This window comes from Poeciliopsis prolifica, unplaced genomic scaffold (genome assembly GCF_027474105.1).
Source record: "Poeciliopsis prolifica strain line A6 unplaced genomic scaffold, Auburn_PproV2 SCAFFOLD051, whole genome shotgun sequence".
In the NCBI taxonomy this organism is placed as follows: domain Eukaryota; kingdom Metazoa; phylum Chordata; class Actinopteri; order Cyprinodontiformes; family Poeciliidae; genus Poeciliopsis; species Poeciliopsis prolifica.
In genome coordinates this window covers 2184459-2199759 of record NW_026562426.1, presented here as the reverse complement: position 1 = coordinate 2199759, position 15301 = coordinate 2184459, and the positions used below count along the sequence as shown (strand labels likewise).

The 15301-nt window shown below is 38.4% G+C and overlaps 1 protein-coding gene across 4 annotated transcripts in view; it reads left to right on the top strand.

Annotated features, from left to right (window-relative positions):
• The first annotated feature begins 3848 nt into the window (after positions 1-3848).
• Positions 3849-15301, top strand: part of ehbp1l1a (EH domain binding protein 1-like 1a) — a 35901-nt gene continuing 24448 nt past the window's right edge. For 2 of the 4 annotated variants that reach the window (XM_055058738.1, XM_055058737.1), the window contains exons 1-9: positions 3850-4100; positions 6219-6276; positions 7573-7668; positions 7779-7832; positions 9272-9450; positions 9650-9795; positions 10350-10412; positions 10629-10856; positions 13870-14019. In XM_055058738.1, the coding sequence (XP_054914713.1) occupies positions 3997-4100; positions 6219-6276; positions 7573-7668; positions 7779-7832; positions 9272-9450; positions 9650-9795; positions 10350-10412; positions 10629-10856; positions 13870-14019 (1078 nt within the window). In that variant the 5' untranslated portion in view covers positions 3850-3996. Of the gene's footprint in view, positions 4101-6218; positions 6277-7572; positions 7669-7778; positions 7833-9271; positions 9451-9649; positions 9796-10349; positions 10413-10628; positions 10857-13869; positions 14020-15301 lie in introns of all 4 variants that reach the window. The other 2 variants (XM_055058740.1, XM_055058739.1) reach the window with 2 other exon arrangements.

The window sequence follows — 15301 nt, the reverse complement described above, 5'->3', positions numbered from 1 at the left end:
CTTCTGAATTTAGTCTCAATACAAATCTGATCTGTCCAGAGGATCAGAGCTCTGGGAGGATGGAGCTCCTGACCTACCAGGACATGGTGACCCTCACCCTTGAACTGAAATCTATATACAACTTAATGGTAAATCAGAAGCCATTTATACTGAACAGAATCTTAATCAGCAAATATGTCTAGTCATGAGCCAATTTTAGACATCCGGAATGTAAGTGTGGTGAAGCTGCATTTATATTTGGTATAGGATTTTTTTTCAATGCAGTAACAGCATGGCTTCCACCGACAGATTGTCTCTTCATGAGGCTCGAGTCCTTCCATTTCATGAAGCCGGTGGACACATCACTGGAGCGGTGTTGTCCAGATGTCGGGTCCGAGAAAGAAAATGACATCATCGTAGCTGTAAAGTTAGATTAAGAGAAGAAGACAGTGACTGGAGGGAGCCAAACGACCAGTTAAGAGGCTTGATCCTCGGCAGTCCAACCACCTCAGGATCCCCAGCTGAACCCTTAGAACCCTACCTGAATCCAAGAAGAAATATTATGATCGGTTTGCACAGAAACTGGAATCTGGGTTTTATTATTTTCTAACTTTACTCATGTATTAATGTTGTCTTGTCCTTTCTGTCCCCCGCATGGTGCCTCTGACAGACAGCTCACAGGTGTCCAGATAAGCCAAGCTATTTTTACAAAGGTTATAGATGGAAATGTGAAACGTGATACCACTGGGATCTTATTACTCTAGTCTCAACTGCATGTTTCTCTGTAGTTTACTCTCCAAAGAGGTCCTGTAATTTGTTGTTAGATTCCTCCAAAGACAGATCAAAAAGATAATCAGTCCTTGGGCCAGTTTCCACAGATCATTTACTTCTGAGGAAACTTAATAGTAGATTTGTTTGTTGCTCCATCGATTCTTATTATTGCTGCAATCCAAGTTGGTGATTAATTGTCCATGTTTTACCTGCCATCACACAGTAACAAAAGCAGTAAACAGCTGATGAACCACACCTTCAGAGAGCCATCATAAAATACTAGTATAGTAGCAAATAGCTTAACATTTATCAGAAAAAGAGCAACACTGACATATATGTAGACTGAACTTTGTGTACATTTAAAAATACAACTTCTAAAACTGTTTTTATTTTTATTTTTGCTTTTTTCAAATGATCCATAAACGACCCATTCCTATTGGTGCAGTTGTTGTGACTTTTAAAACCAAATTTCTTGATTTTTTTAATTCCAAAATAATACATAAAAATGTTTGATGATGTTTTGTGAATAAGCATTTTACATTATTTCTGCATTTAATTCCTTGTTAACATTAGCTCAAGGGATAAAATGCCTTTCTAACAATACATTTAAAACTGACTGTATAATTTCTATTTGCAGTGCTTCTTTTTTGGTTTCTTCCCTTCCCCCCCCCAGATCTAATGGCTTTTATTTGATAGTGGTCAGACAGGGAAGCAGGTTGTGGAACATATCTACATAGAAATACTATGTTGATACATTCCAAGTGAAGTGAAGGGCAGTATAATCCTCTGGTAATCAGTTTGTATGCATAATAGTAGTTATAATTCTGGAACACTCACAAAACTATAATTACAGTTGATGTTAAGTCACACTGTCTGGTCCTAGTGCACATTTTCCCAGTAAACAGCCTTTTCCCTTTGCTCTGAGGTTGTTAGTGAGGGACATTCGTCCCTCCTTCTCCTCTTCTCCACACACATTTTCATGCTTCCCCTCTCAGAAGCAGCTGCAACTGGGCTGCAGAAAATTCTGCAAACAAGAAACAAAGAAGACCGGAGAAGGAGGAGTGTTCCAGCTCAGTCTTTACAAGATTATGCTTTTCCGGCCAGCTTATAATATTGGTCAGTTTATTTCCCAGTCGTTCTTTCTGCAATTCTAACGGTGTTGAGTGTTACTAGACTGCAGTTATACTTATTTTATAATGGTTATTGTGAGTGTTTACTATCAAAATTATTCCCAAGTGTATTCCTAATATTTCCTCTGATGTGAAATTTGCAACAGTTATTGGTAGCTACCCAAGTAAAACACATATCAAAAAACAAATCTGAATATATTTCTCCACAAATTATTTTATGAAGCAATGAACACACAATGAAAAAGATGGTCAAAAGTCAAGAAGCCAAATGTAGTCTGCCCGTCTTTAGAAATCATGACATCTGCAACGTGCAAATGAATATTAGCTAAAAAATTCTTGTTAAAGTATTACTCACACTGGTCAAATGAAAGAGGCAGACGCAAAAAGGTTTTACTGTTGTAAAGTATCCCAAAGCTTATATGTAAATTTCTAAATGTCATAATGAGGACTGCAGCCAAAATCCAGTGAAATTCTGCTAAGAACAGAATTTCATCATAAACTGGCCACAGCCTGGTCCACTTACTAAGATTACTGACAGAGGAGTTTGAAGCATCATCAACTTACGAAGCCAAAGAGCTTCATAAGCAACGAGCTCAACCTCTTCTGCATTCTCACTGCACAAGACTCCACTGCTGGAAAACAAACCTCAAACGTTGAGGTTTGTTTGTTTGCTGTGGATTTGGAGAAAGCAGTGAAACACTATTCGAACAGGAATCTGTCCTCTGACTGACATGTTGATGTGGGAGCTCAGCCATTTTGTTGCGATTTGATGAGGAGGGATGAACTCGTCTGTCCTTCCCACAGAGGTGTCCAATATACTCTTTCGTTTTTCCAACTGTATCCCATCAGAGCCTGAAAAGAGCCTCACTGATAGAGAATGAAGGAGCAGCAATCGACATTTTGACAATCACTGATAAAAAAAATGCATCAAAAAGGTTTAAAAGTTAGTATAGAACTTTTAAATGGCATGACCTTTACAAAGATAGCCAGTATTTTTTGATTTCTCTCAGGAGACTTTGCTTTGTAAACCTACAGATAGATGTGCGATTCTGATTTAAGAGATATTATAAGTTCATGTTCATTGTTTATCGCTTGTATACTCAGAAGCAGCAATATGTTCCCAGCTGCTCAGGATAATGTGGAGAGATAAAAATAAACTCAGTGTTGACCTGAAAAAGTCCCTGAAGCTGACACTGGACTCATGACAGGGGAAATGCTCTCAGAATGGCTCAGAGATAATTTCTGTTTTTGTATTCGCTGCTTTATAATAACCCTCAGCAGAGCATCATGGAGACTCACTAACCTCTGTGTGGCTCCTCTAAGCACTATTTATGTGAGGCCCTGTTATTTGTTCTGGTTTAGGTCCAATTGTCTTTAGCAAGACACTTTATGAATGAAACAGCCATAAACGTTTCTAGTTACTTACTAATTTAACCTGTGTACACAAACACTGACCCTTCAAAGAGAAGCCAAACCAGAAAGTATTACTTTAAACACTGTTCAACAAATAACCTCATGTGCAGTCTGTCATGAAGATTCGTTATCATTGTCTCTTTCTTTTTCTTTGCTTTATGGAACTAATTTAGAATTTCACATAACGCCCCAGTTTCACTATTACATTCTCCTGCACAACGGGAAGTTACAATATGTGTGACTTTGTAAAGCTCGCGATAGAAAGGTCAAGTTACACAAGCTACATGGGAGGACAGGAAGTGCGGTTATTCAGTATGACAACAACAACAACAACAACAATAATAATAATAATTTAAAAAAAATAATAATAAAGGGTTAATATAATAACTCTCAAAGCTTACAGAACAACATATTGGTGTTCTTGCCGGGCTCCTGACCATGACTGCGTGCCGCTGTGTGACGCCTGACGTTCGGACAAACGCTCCTACCGGAGCTTTATTTTGAAAGTCGTCGACGCGCGTGCTCCCGTTATTCCGCGCTAGCTTGATGCGAACCCAGACTTGCCTCAGGCGCGTGTGTGTTTGGACACCGGTGAGTCTCTGTCCGTCCCTCGTCCCCGCGGTGAAGCAGCCGGGGGGTCTGCGCCCTCTGCGCTGTGATGCCGCTCTGAATCGCCTCTGTGCGGGAACTATCGACTCAGACAATGACTTCAGTCTGGAAAAGACTCCAGCGAGTCGGGAAGAGGGCGTCAAAGTTCCAGTTTGTTGCCTCCTTTCAAGAACTCGTAATAGAATGCACAGAAAAATGGTAAGTGTATTAACGTTGGTATTTGTTCAACAGAGGACATATCCAGTCCTCTCAGTGTGCATGGTTCTATTCCACACACATATTAAAGGGACTGACTGACAGACGTAACCAGAAGGGATGCGGGGACTCCACCCGAAGCTCCCCGTACTCCCCGGAGCAGCCAGGCTGTAAGGATCCACTAACCGCTTCATCCGAAAGTCCGAAGTGAATACATGGATCTGCTCTCTGTACAGTCCCACACTTCAACAAGCGAGGCGGAAGTTGGAGCTTTAAAATGATAATGCATCAGATGACCGCAAAATGTTTGCGGGGTTAAACGCACTTCTTGATTCCAAACTCAGTCTGGATCATTTCGTTTCCCTCAGTGACAGAATAGAAACTAGTTCTCAGTAGAATGAAAGAATGTATTGTTGGATCTGCGGATTTTCCTCAGAGTTCTGCTCAGATGATGTCAACATGTTGACAAATGGGTGCTTTTCTCCTGCGTGGCCATTACTTCCGCGTTTGTTTTTGGAATATAAACATCAGCTGTTGTTTCCATGGGGTGTGGGAACTCTTTCCCAGGGAACCGAGACATACTTCCAAAAGTTCACAGTGGGAGCTTTACATGTCAGCCTCTGCTGTTTCTCTGGGGTTACTTTTGATTTATTATGTATGCACTGCTCCTTCCATCCATCCATCCATCCATCCACCCACCCACCCAGGATGAGTTGGTGCTAGGGTCCATCAACAGGTTGTAGGTAGTGCAACACATTGCTCACTTCTTTCTGTTGTATCTACACTCTGAGTTGTTATGTGTGTTATTAGTACTTCTTTGTTTATTATTATCTTATTAACATTCATACATCATCTTTGATTTTCAAAAAGATTTACCACAAGGTAAAACGGATTTACGGGCAGCACAGATGAACAGAACGCCTGTTTACTAGCATATTTAATATTTTCTTGTAAATGCCCAGTATTAATTCAAAGTTAATTTAAAAAATTAATTTAAATTAAGACTTCAGAAAATGATTTAAGAACAGCAATTACATTCTTCAGTTAAACTGTTCTAAATTCACCCCTGGGAATGATGGTACCAACCACCATGTTTCATAGTGTTGTATTTTTCCATCGTAGACACACACACAGGTTGTTTGGCTTGTTTGGTCCCAGAAGAATATATTGCATTCTTCCACGATTATCTTCCCTACATGGCCTGTGTCAAACTTTACACAGGACGTCTTCTGTTCTCACTGTCGTGGAACAACAACACATTAATTAATGTGAAATATCAATTAAGTGACCTAAATGTTGCTGCCAAGTTCCATGTAGCAATAAAATAGTCCACATTTTGTGTAAATACTTTTATAATATGTTACAAACACAGGCAAATCTGTTAATTCCCATTCTTTTAGTGCAGTTAATGTTTTTTTTTTTTTTTTTTCAAACAGTTAACTCCCTGGCTTCTGTACTTTTCGGAAGTGATATGAAGTTTTAGCATTATTTCCTTCTCTGTTTCAGCTGTTTCCCTATGAGACTCCTGTTTCTTACAAAAGTCATCTCTGAAAGCAGCTCCTCTCTCTGTCTCCTCTCCTGTCCTGCTCTGTGCGCTGAGGGCATAGGAAGAATACCGAAATGATTTTGACTATTTCCAACAAAACATTGTAGCACAGCATTTTTAACATTCAACTATTCACAACTGAAGCAACACTACTCTGCCATGAACAATTAAAAACATGAACAGTGGTAAACACAAAAGCATCAAAGACATGAGAAAAGAGTCCATGTTCTTCCTGTCACATCCTGTTTTAATCAATTGACAATCCCAGTAAAGACATTTAGAACTCATTAACTCAGTTTATTTTTTTAAATACGTAATGAATTAATCACGATTAATTCACAGAAACCCTATGATTTGTCAGATTACAGTTGTAATTGTTTGACAGCCCGAGTTACAAACTCATAACAATGCAGAATTAGCTTAATGGTAGGTTGGTGTAAGGTACAAATTAATGCATTAATTAATGTGTAATTGCAATAACTAATGTAAAAATTAATGCCTGTTGTAATGTCAATGTATTTTATCTCTAAAATACATTTGCACTTTGTGTTTTTGTTTGTTTGTTTGTCACTTAGGCAACCAGACAAACTGAGGGTGATGTGGATCAGAAGAAACAGACGTCACAGCACCAAGGTTAGTGTCACCATTACCACTGCTGCCTGCTATGGTATTGAAACTCCTCTACAATTCCCCAGCCTGACCAGTAGCTTGAGCTTCACCAGCTGGATAACACGCCATTTTTTATTGTTGGAGCCACTTGTACCAGACGTGTTGGAAGTCAGAGAATTTTTATTGGAATGATGTCACTCCTCATGTGTTTGAGTTACATAAAGGAAAACTAGTAGGATTTCATTGCTATGCAACAACAATAGTAGTAGAACTGTCTGTAATAATAGGCTTCCATGCATTTTGTAGATTTAGACACTATCTCCCTTTCCATTTCCACAAATCTGTGCAAAGCTTTTTAATATTCCAGTAATGTCAAATAACACATTTTTTAAAATTGCAGCACATCCATTAAATGAGAAATGCAATTAAAATCACATGAATAAGTTTATATAAAAATCACAGTGGTGAATGTAATAGCTTTGTTCATCTACATTAGTATTGGCCACTATTCATTTTTTAACATGCCGGTATCTGTTTGATGTTTAAAACTGATATTTATTTGTTTCTGGAGGGGCAATGGAAGAGGTTGGTGGTCATGTGATAGTCATACTGCTGCAGTCAGCAGTGTGATCATTTTTTTAAGGTGTCAAATGGGTAGTCAACTCTATTTTATATATATAATATTGGTAAACATAATATCATATAAATGAAAAATTTTGTTAGCGTCTATAACAGCAACATTAACATCGCCTATTAAAATCTGCACAAATTTTAATTTTGGTCCACCTCTAATTTCAATCAACTTTTCCAAATTGGAACTTTGGAATTCCTGCTTCGGAGTATAATGTAACACAATATTGTTTTAAATTGAGTTAAATTGTACAACTTCTGGGATGGCCTGGCGACCTGTCCAGGGCTTGGCCGCCTATCACACGATGACCCCTGGATGATCCTGCAAGGATTAGTGTGTTAAAACATGGATGGATAGCATCCCTATTCACAAATAAATAAATATGTTATTCATTGAACCTTTGGGGCTTGTACTTACAAATTGGTAACAATATGGATAGTAATATTGGATTAACTATGACATTATAACAAAAGGTTAGGGTTAGGGTTCAGTTCAATTGTTTAAAGGTAGTAGTGTAATTTAAATTCATTTTCAAAAAATAGTGTCCTCCATTGGGCAATGTCAAATCTGAATTCTGTATTTCCTTTCTCTTTTATATCACGTGTTTCCTTGTAAACGGAATATATGAAGTTGTTCATATTATATTCATCTTATGTGACATTTGAGCTCTCTGTTGCTTTTTCTGTTAGCTCCACACCTGGCAGCCTGGTATAAAGAACCCATACAGAGGTCTTGTCATTTGGCAGGTTCCAGAGAGTCTAAACATCACTGTGACTCTCTTCAAGGTATGAATTTATTTTCTTCTGAGAAAGTATTTAACTTACATAATGACAATTTTGTTGCATTTATGAGTAATTTACCTAACACACATTTACCGTGCTTTGTTGACCAACAGGAACCTACTGCTGAAGAGTTTGAAGACAAAGATTGGACTTTTGTCATTGAAAATGTAAGTTCATTAATTTATTACATTGTTAAACATGCTCACACCCTTCCACTTGCTCTCTGCTACGCTCCAGGAGAGCGTAACGTTGCAGAGACAGGGAAGCCTGCTGTGAATGTGCAGGCTCGTACGCACTGCGGCAGTCTGGCTGTAAAGTCCAGTTTGTTTCCCCACCATTAGCACAGCTGCAGCACACCAGCGATCTTGAGCTTGAACATGCTGAACGGGGGACAGTGTGAGCACCACGTACACGCATTTGATTGATGATTGGTAGCTCAAACACATTCCCCTTGGCTCAGATTTGTTGTTTCCGACCGGGAGTGGTGTGTTTCTGCAGATAATTCCTGAACAAATCAAACTCTTTTGTCTCCTACCTGTAGGGCTGTATTTAGTAGGACAGCTGGGAGGAGACAGAGGAATTTGATTTGTTCAGGAATTATCTGTCTCTTATTATATTATTAAGACATATCGACAGCTGTATGTAAAAAAAGCAAACATATTTTTATTAAAGATACCAATTGCTCCTTTAAAAGAAAAGTACTGAAGATCAGAATTGAAAACTGTGAGTTGTTTCTTGGTCAGTGAGTAGAACACCAGTTCAGCTTTTAAAGCCTTTTGCTATGAGGACATCTTCAAAAGAAAGTGAAACATAGTGTACATTTTGTGTCTCTTAGCTAGTGAGAAAATTCAAAACTTATGTTTCTATGGACAAATTAAATGAGGCAACTGTGCTTTCAGTATTTGACAATGGAAACATTTAGAAAAGTCAAATTTAAAGTAAACAATGAGGTAATTTGTATTTGGTAGATTATTTCTTTGTTATCACAATTCTTGGCAATAAATCTCACGCCTCTGGAAAGCCGGTTTACTTCCCCATCTAGTGGTGCCTCATTTGTAAGGAAAATGCATAGCAGGTAGAGTTACTAAGTCCAGCATATTATGGGTTATGTCCATGAAAGATTTTCCATATCCTCTTCACCTTTGCTAGACAGCTTCTTCTGCTGTTGTCTTGTACGTTTGAAACTTTAGGATAACCTTCGACTCAGATCATGTCAAGTCTGGCCTATTTCTGTTTCTACCTGCAAAATAAACATAACCCTATTGCCTCTCATCCTGAAAAGAAAATCTTAATTCGAGCTTTTGCTTCGTCTCATTCTGATTATTGCAAGCTTCCCCATCAGCCTGGCAGAATCTTCAAAATGTTGTCATGTAACTCCACTTCTAATGTAACTTCTTTGGCTCCAGATTCATTAGTGAGTTGATTTCAAGATATTGGAATTATCTTGAGAGGGGTTAAATAAATAAAAAATTTTACTTGAAATAATCCTTTCTGTTTGGGTATGTGTCAGGGGTTGTCTTGTCAGGGGTTGTCTTGTTTTGACCCAGTTTATCTCAAGAAAGAAGGAATTTGTTTGCAAACTATGTATCTTTGTGTATTCTTTCAGGAGACAAAAGGCCGTAGGAAAGTTTTAGCATCAGCTGATGTTAATATGAAGACGTACGCCAGTGCCGCCTCAGCTCAATACAACATAACACTGAAGCTCAAGCCGCTGTCTGTGAAAGTGGTGGAAGCCACGCTCATACTCAACCTGTCATGCATCTTTCTCAAGGAGGGAAAAGCTACGTAAGTTTGAGAAAATGTTAAACTTACGTTGTACTTCAGAGGCACATTTTGTAAAATCCTAGGAAACTGAACATCACCTACCTGACCTGGTAGAAACTCTGCATGTCCAATGGACAGTTCCTTTACACAGCTGGTGGTGTGTTTGTCCATGTCTGATGTGAGTAGTGATTCCTGTGGATTCTCTCTCTTCTTTCTCCAGGGATGAGGACATGCAAAGTTTGGCCAGCTTAATGAGCATGAAACAGAGCGACATAGGCAACCTGGATGACTTTAATGACAGCGATGATGAGGCAGGCGAAGAGAGACGAGTCATCTTTGGAACTGGACAGAGCATCCATGTTGCTGGTAATACTGCACATTTTTGAGTTGGTGCTATTTTATGATGCTAATCATTTTCCCATTTGGTTTCTTATATTAAAAGAAAAGAAATTTGAATTACTCTGTAGTAAAAGCCATAGATATCCACTCCTGTTTAATGTTATGAACATTATTAGCAAGCACAGAGTACAGCTGTTCTCAGGGTTTATCAAACTTCCTGGTTTGCTCGCTGTAGCGAAATGTTTCATTGTGTGTTTGTTTGATTTTTGATGCAGGCAAGGCTCCAAAGTGTGTTATCTTACCTTTTATTTCTGTCTAAATTACAACTTATGAATTAAGTTTAAAGTGAAAAGAAAGGAGTGTTTACAGTCTGGGTTTACAGCCAGGTTAGGCTCTACGGTATGGAAGCTGTAAGGTCAGAAGTTAGGATTCTCCTGATCTTTCTGCTTCTTTTGAGCTTTGCTTCCCCTCGTATGCCTTTTTTTCTGCTTTTATTGATTCTGGTGAAACTACCACTCCTTTCTTTTATTCCTTCCCTCTGCTGTTCCGTATCTTCGTCTTATGCTACCTCCCTCCCCCAGCTTCCTGCAGTGTGAGTGCACAAGATCTGACTGGGAGGCCTGAAAGTCAATCGGGCCCCACAGGTAATGTTCTGTTCACTCTGCAGTTTCCTTCTTTACCCCTTTGTCATATAAAATGTGCTTTCTTTTTCATTTTCATTTTCATATGTGTCTCTTCATTTTGTGAAATGTCTCTGTTTTGTTTTCTGCCTCATTCCAATCTCTCACTTTTCTCCATTAAACCTCCTACTTCCCTTTCACCTTGTCCCTTCTGCATCTCATCTTTTATGTTTCACTCAGTAACCGTCGGGACGGACAGGATAAATTCCTCTGGCATTTCCTCCATACATGCTCCCTTATTTGAACCTGAAGGCTCTTCAAATCCGCCCTTCTTCCTGAAAACCCACATGCAACCACCAAGTCCCACCCAAACGGGTCGGCCTTCACCTCATGCCAGTTCAGGGCTGACTTTTACACAAGCTCTTCCTCCAGTACTTCCAAAAATCTTTCAGTCAACTTCCAGAACAGGTATCTGCCCAGAAACTCCTAGTCCTTTGTTCGTGCTTCTATCTTTACAGACAGAGAATTTTAAGTAGGGCTGCCCAAAGTGAAAAAAAAAAAAAATCACTATTCTAGCAATTTTTTTTTAATATTAATTATAAGCCCTCATTTTCTGACTCTTTTCTCTGTGACCCATTACAAAATGTTCCACTAAAATCTGTCACTAAACCATAAAACTGATGTGGAATTTGAGGACAGCTAAAGTTCATCCAACTGACCAGTTTTAGTCATATCAAAAAGTAAGACACACCATTATGTATTACCTCATTCCATTTACCACCAGAAAATATATCAAATTCTTGGTAAAAAGCAATAATTATTTTTTTCTGTTTTCTCATATGTTTTGATGAATGCCATAAAACCTACCCTAGACAGCAATTTAAAGTTGCCCCACAGCATCTTAATAAGATCAAGATCTGGGCTTTGTCTAGGCCAAGGACTTACCATCTCCACATTCTCAGCCTGAGAATTGGTGGCTCTGCTGGATTGTTTTGGGTTTTTGACAAGTTGAGTTCTGCTTCAGGTTTAATTATTTTTCAGGTGGTTGCACATTTTCTCAAAGACCCTCTAATGGTGGCCAGGTCCTTCTGCAACAAAGCATCCTCAAAGCATGACACTTCCACTTCTATGCATCAAAGTATGTCTGCAGTTTTGTTCATGGAATCTGAGAGTCCTGTGTTTGAGTCAGGCTAAATGACTTCTTTTCCAATGTCCACATTGTTCAGTTTTTGTCCAAAAATGCTTATTCCAGAAGTCCTGGTGCAATGGATAGTGAGCTATTTAAATAAATTGTCTAAATTATTTAAATTTGTAGTCTATTTAAAGTAAATTATTAAAGGTGAATTTTCTAAATTAAGAATGTCGCAGATTGTTTATGGATGTTTGTCTGTTTTTATTAGCATTGTTGGTGTTTATATTTTGTTTTGTTTAATGGTATTTGCACTTTGTAATGTTTTGGAGTTTATTTGAAGGTACCTTATACTGCTGTAGCTAATGAGTGCAGGCCTTATAAAAGCAGGTAGAATCATTGTGCCAATGAATGACTTGAACTATCAAGATGTGTTTGGCACAAAGAAATCAACACTTAGTGTTCCCCAGTGAAAGCAGCGAGGTACGTTTTTGTATTGTTTGTATTCTAAGTTTATGTTTTGTATTCTAATATTTGTATGTTTTAGTTTTCATGGTGATTGAGGTAATTGTGGTGATTGTGATGATCATGGCTAAAACGCTAAATTCACCTGTTGAGACTGACTGAGTAATTCAAGTACTGGGAATCTGCTTCACCTGATCTTTGTTTTAGTTTACATTCTACCATTTCCTGGCCAAAATGTATTTCTTTGAGAGCAAAAGTTTTCTTCGCATAAGAAAAATCTCAAACGCCTTCTGTAAGTCCTGTCATGACATCAGATGTTTTATTATTGTCTTGTGATGAGTCTTCTGGGTGAACTTGCTAGGACAGGCAGACTTTGGCATGTTGGCAGTTGTCTTGATGTTTTCTGTACTATTGGAAAGAGTGATTTCAGGTAGTTTTAAGAGCTCTCTAAACCAGACTGATAAACTGCTATTCTTCTTTCTGGTGTCCTCAGTCATATACTCTACTGTTATAGTAAAGCTGGAGAAATGTCTCAGCAGTAAAGCTAGCCTTGAGATGACAATCATTGTGAACTGGACTGATGCAGCTCTTCAGAGATGATCTCCTGCCCTGTAATCCTCTGCTCCCTTGGCTGCACTGACACTGTCTTTATACCGTCATCTCTGACTGTGTTCTTTCTTCTGATTAGCTTTAATATTGACTGCATTGTTATATCCTTAGTGGTAAGTTGCTTTGGATAAAAGCATCTGTCACATGCATACATACCCATGAGTGTAAATATTAATATCAACACTCAAATTACTTCAAGACTCAAACAACTTTGGCACACACTTTTAAAGAGAAAACAAGCAAAAGTCATGCTAAGTGACTTTTGTGAACTTCAGAGATTTGCTCCACTAGACCTCAGACGGTCTGGTGTGGTAGCCAGTTCAAAACTGTTATTAACACAACCTTTGTGTCATGAAACTTGGAAGGTCAGATTAGTAGAAAGCCGAGGCTGTGCCTGCGGGTCACATGACACCTGGTTTATTTGGGTGATGGGATATTGTTGCCAAGACGTGCACTGACAGCTGCAGCCGTCCTGTGGCCATGCTGAGCTGTTTCTGGGTCACACACACAGAAATCACACACAATCACCCAATCATCCCTTATCATTAGGGACATAATATCCTTTATGACATTAAGTACATTAAGGATAATGTCCTTAATAATACGGACATTATCCTTATTAGGCAGAAGAATAATGTTGCAGATTGATGAATTATTAGGTACTATGCTTGAAAAAGATTTTCAAGAGCAGCCAGAGAAAATATAACATGTTAAACAGACAGAAACATAGGAAGGTTTTGGGTTGTTGTATTGGATTTAATGAAATAACAACATTAGTGTCTCCTCCTTTCATTAAAATAGATTAACATTCTTCAGTCCACCCTAAATGTGTAAAACGTTTTTTTCCATCAGTGCTACCAATTGTCTGGGGTAACCATCGTAATATGAAAGATCTATCCTCACCACACAACAGTTGTAGTAATCAGTAGCTTGTCAAGATACATTTCTAAAGCTGACAATTCACAATTTGCACTGAGTCAATCTTAAGATAAAGGCAGGAGGAAGAAAACAGACAAGACCTGAAGGTTCTAGAATTTTTTGAAATGATCTGGATGCCATTGTAAAGTAAAAGTTGTTTAATGTCACTTAGGCACTGGAAAGGTGCTTGTATTTATTTTTCTGGTTTTGTGGAATTATAAGTTTCCCACTGAAAAACATAACAGGCAGGTTTAGTTTGCCCTAACACTAACAAATAAGTGCTTTATATTCACTTAATTTTTTTTTGTTATTTTCTACAATACCTTCTGGAAAATACTCATCATTTTCCATTAATTTTAGCCCTGCGAAGGCCCCATAGCTTCCACAGTGGTGCCTGCTCCTCTGATGGTGTGGTGGCCCAGTATTTCTCTAAAGCTCGCTCTACCTCTTCTCTGTCTTCATCTGATCCATCTCCCCACCTCCCTGCTTTCTCTGACAGATCACAAACAGGTTTGTTCAGCGCCGTCATTTGGAACCTAAATACAAGCAGCAGAGAATTTGCTTATATTTAAGCTAAGACTAGACCTACTTTTAGTTAATCTTACCCCTTACTGTAACCTTTTGTCTCAAATGTATTTCTTGTGCAATGTTCCATTTAAAAAGGAATTTTTGCATGTTTTACATTCTGTGGCCAATTTTAGATTTTAAGACTTCTACAAACATTTAGTAAAGACTGGCTTGTGTTCAGGAGCTCAGTTCCACTCAATTGTTGTAATAACAATGTCCAGTCACAAAACCTCTTACTTGAATAGGTCATCTGTGTTCCTGAGGAACCGTGTCCAGGTAGACTGTCTGGAGTTGACTGGAGCAGGACATTCTGCGGTCTACACTTCCGGGGCAGCTTGATTCCCAGGCAGCATTAGTTTCTCCAATTGCTGTACCTTTTGAAAGACTTGTTAGGCTTTACCTAAGAATTTCACTTTTTTTTACTGCACAATAATATGTCTGTCATTGCTTGGGTGCATCACCAAGCAGGGTTGCTCTTAGTTTTTTGACATACTTAAAAGTCAATTAATATTCAGGTTTAAAGTCACTGGCATGCCCAAACATTATTCAAATGCCCTCGTAACCATAATGTAAGTGTTCCATGTAAACATGGGCTTTTTGAGCGGTTTCTCTTACTGCACACACTGTAAAAAAGGAACCTCGGGGGTTATCACATTAACAAAAGAATATCATGTACTGTTAACTAAATAATTCCATGTTTGAGCCATAAACATGATACAATCATGTTGCATAAACAAGATATTCCACAACTTCAACGTTTATAAAATTGAATCATGTTGAGAGAACATAATTCATTATAGTCAGACCGATCCTATGCTGAAGACCACGAGTGAGATCACGGGATATCACGTAAGTGATTACGGGATATCACGCGAGAATACGCGAGAAAATCGGTTTTCTCTCGCAAATGGAATAAAATGTATTTAAGGTGAGATAACGTGATTCAATTACGTCAGCTAGATCTTCCGCCAAAAAAAAAAGAACGTCGGGCGTATTACATTAACAAAAGAATATTATGTACCTTTCACACAATAATGTTGGGTTTGAAGCGAAAACGTGATAAAATCATGTTGGATTAACAAGATATTCCACGACTTCACATTTATAAAATTGAATCATGTTGAGCTAACATGATTCATTATATTTAGACTGATATTGTGCTGACGACAACGAGTGAGATCACGGGATATCACGCGAGAACACGCGAGACAATCGGTTTTTTTCT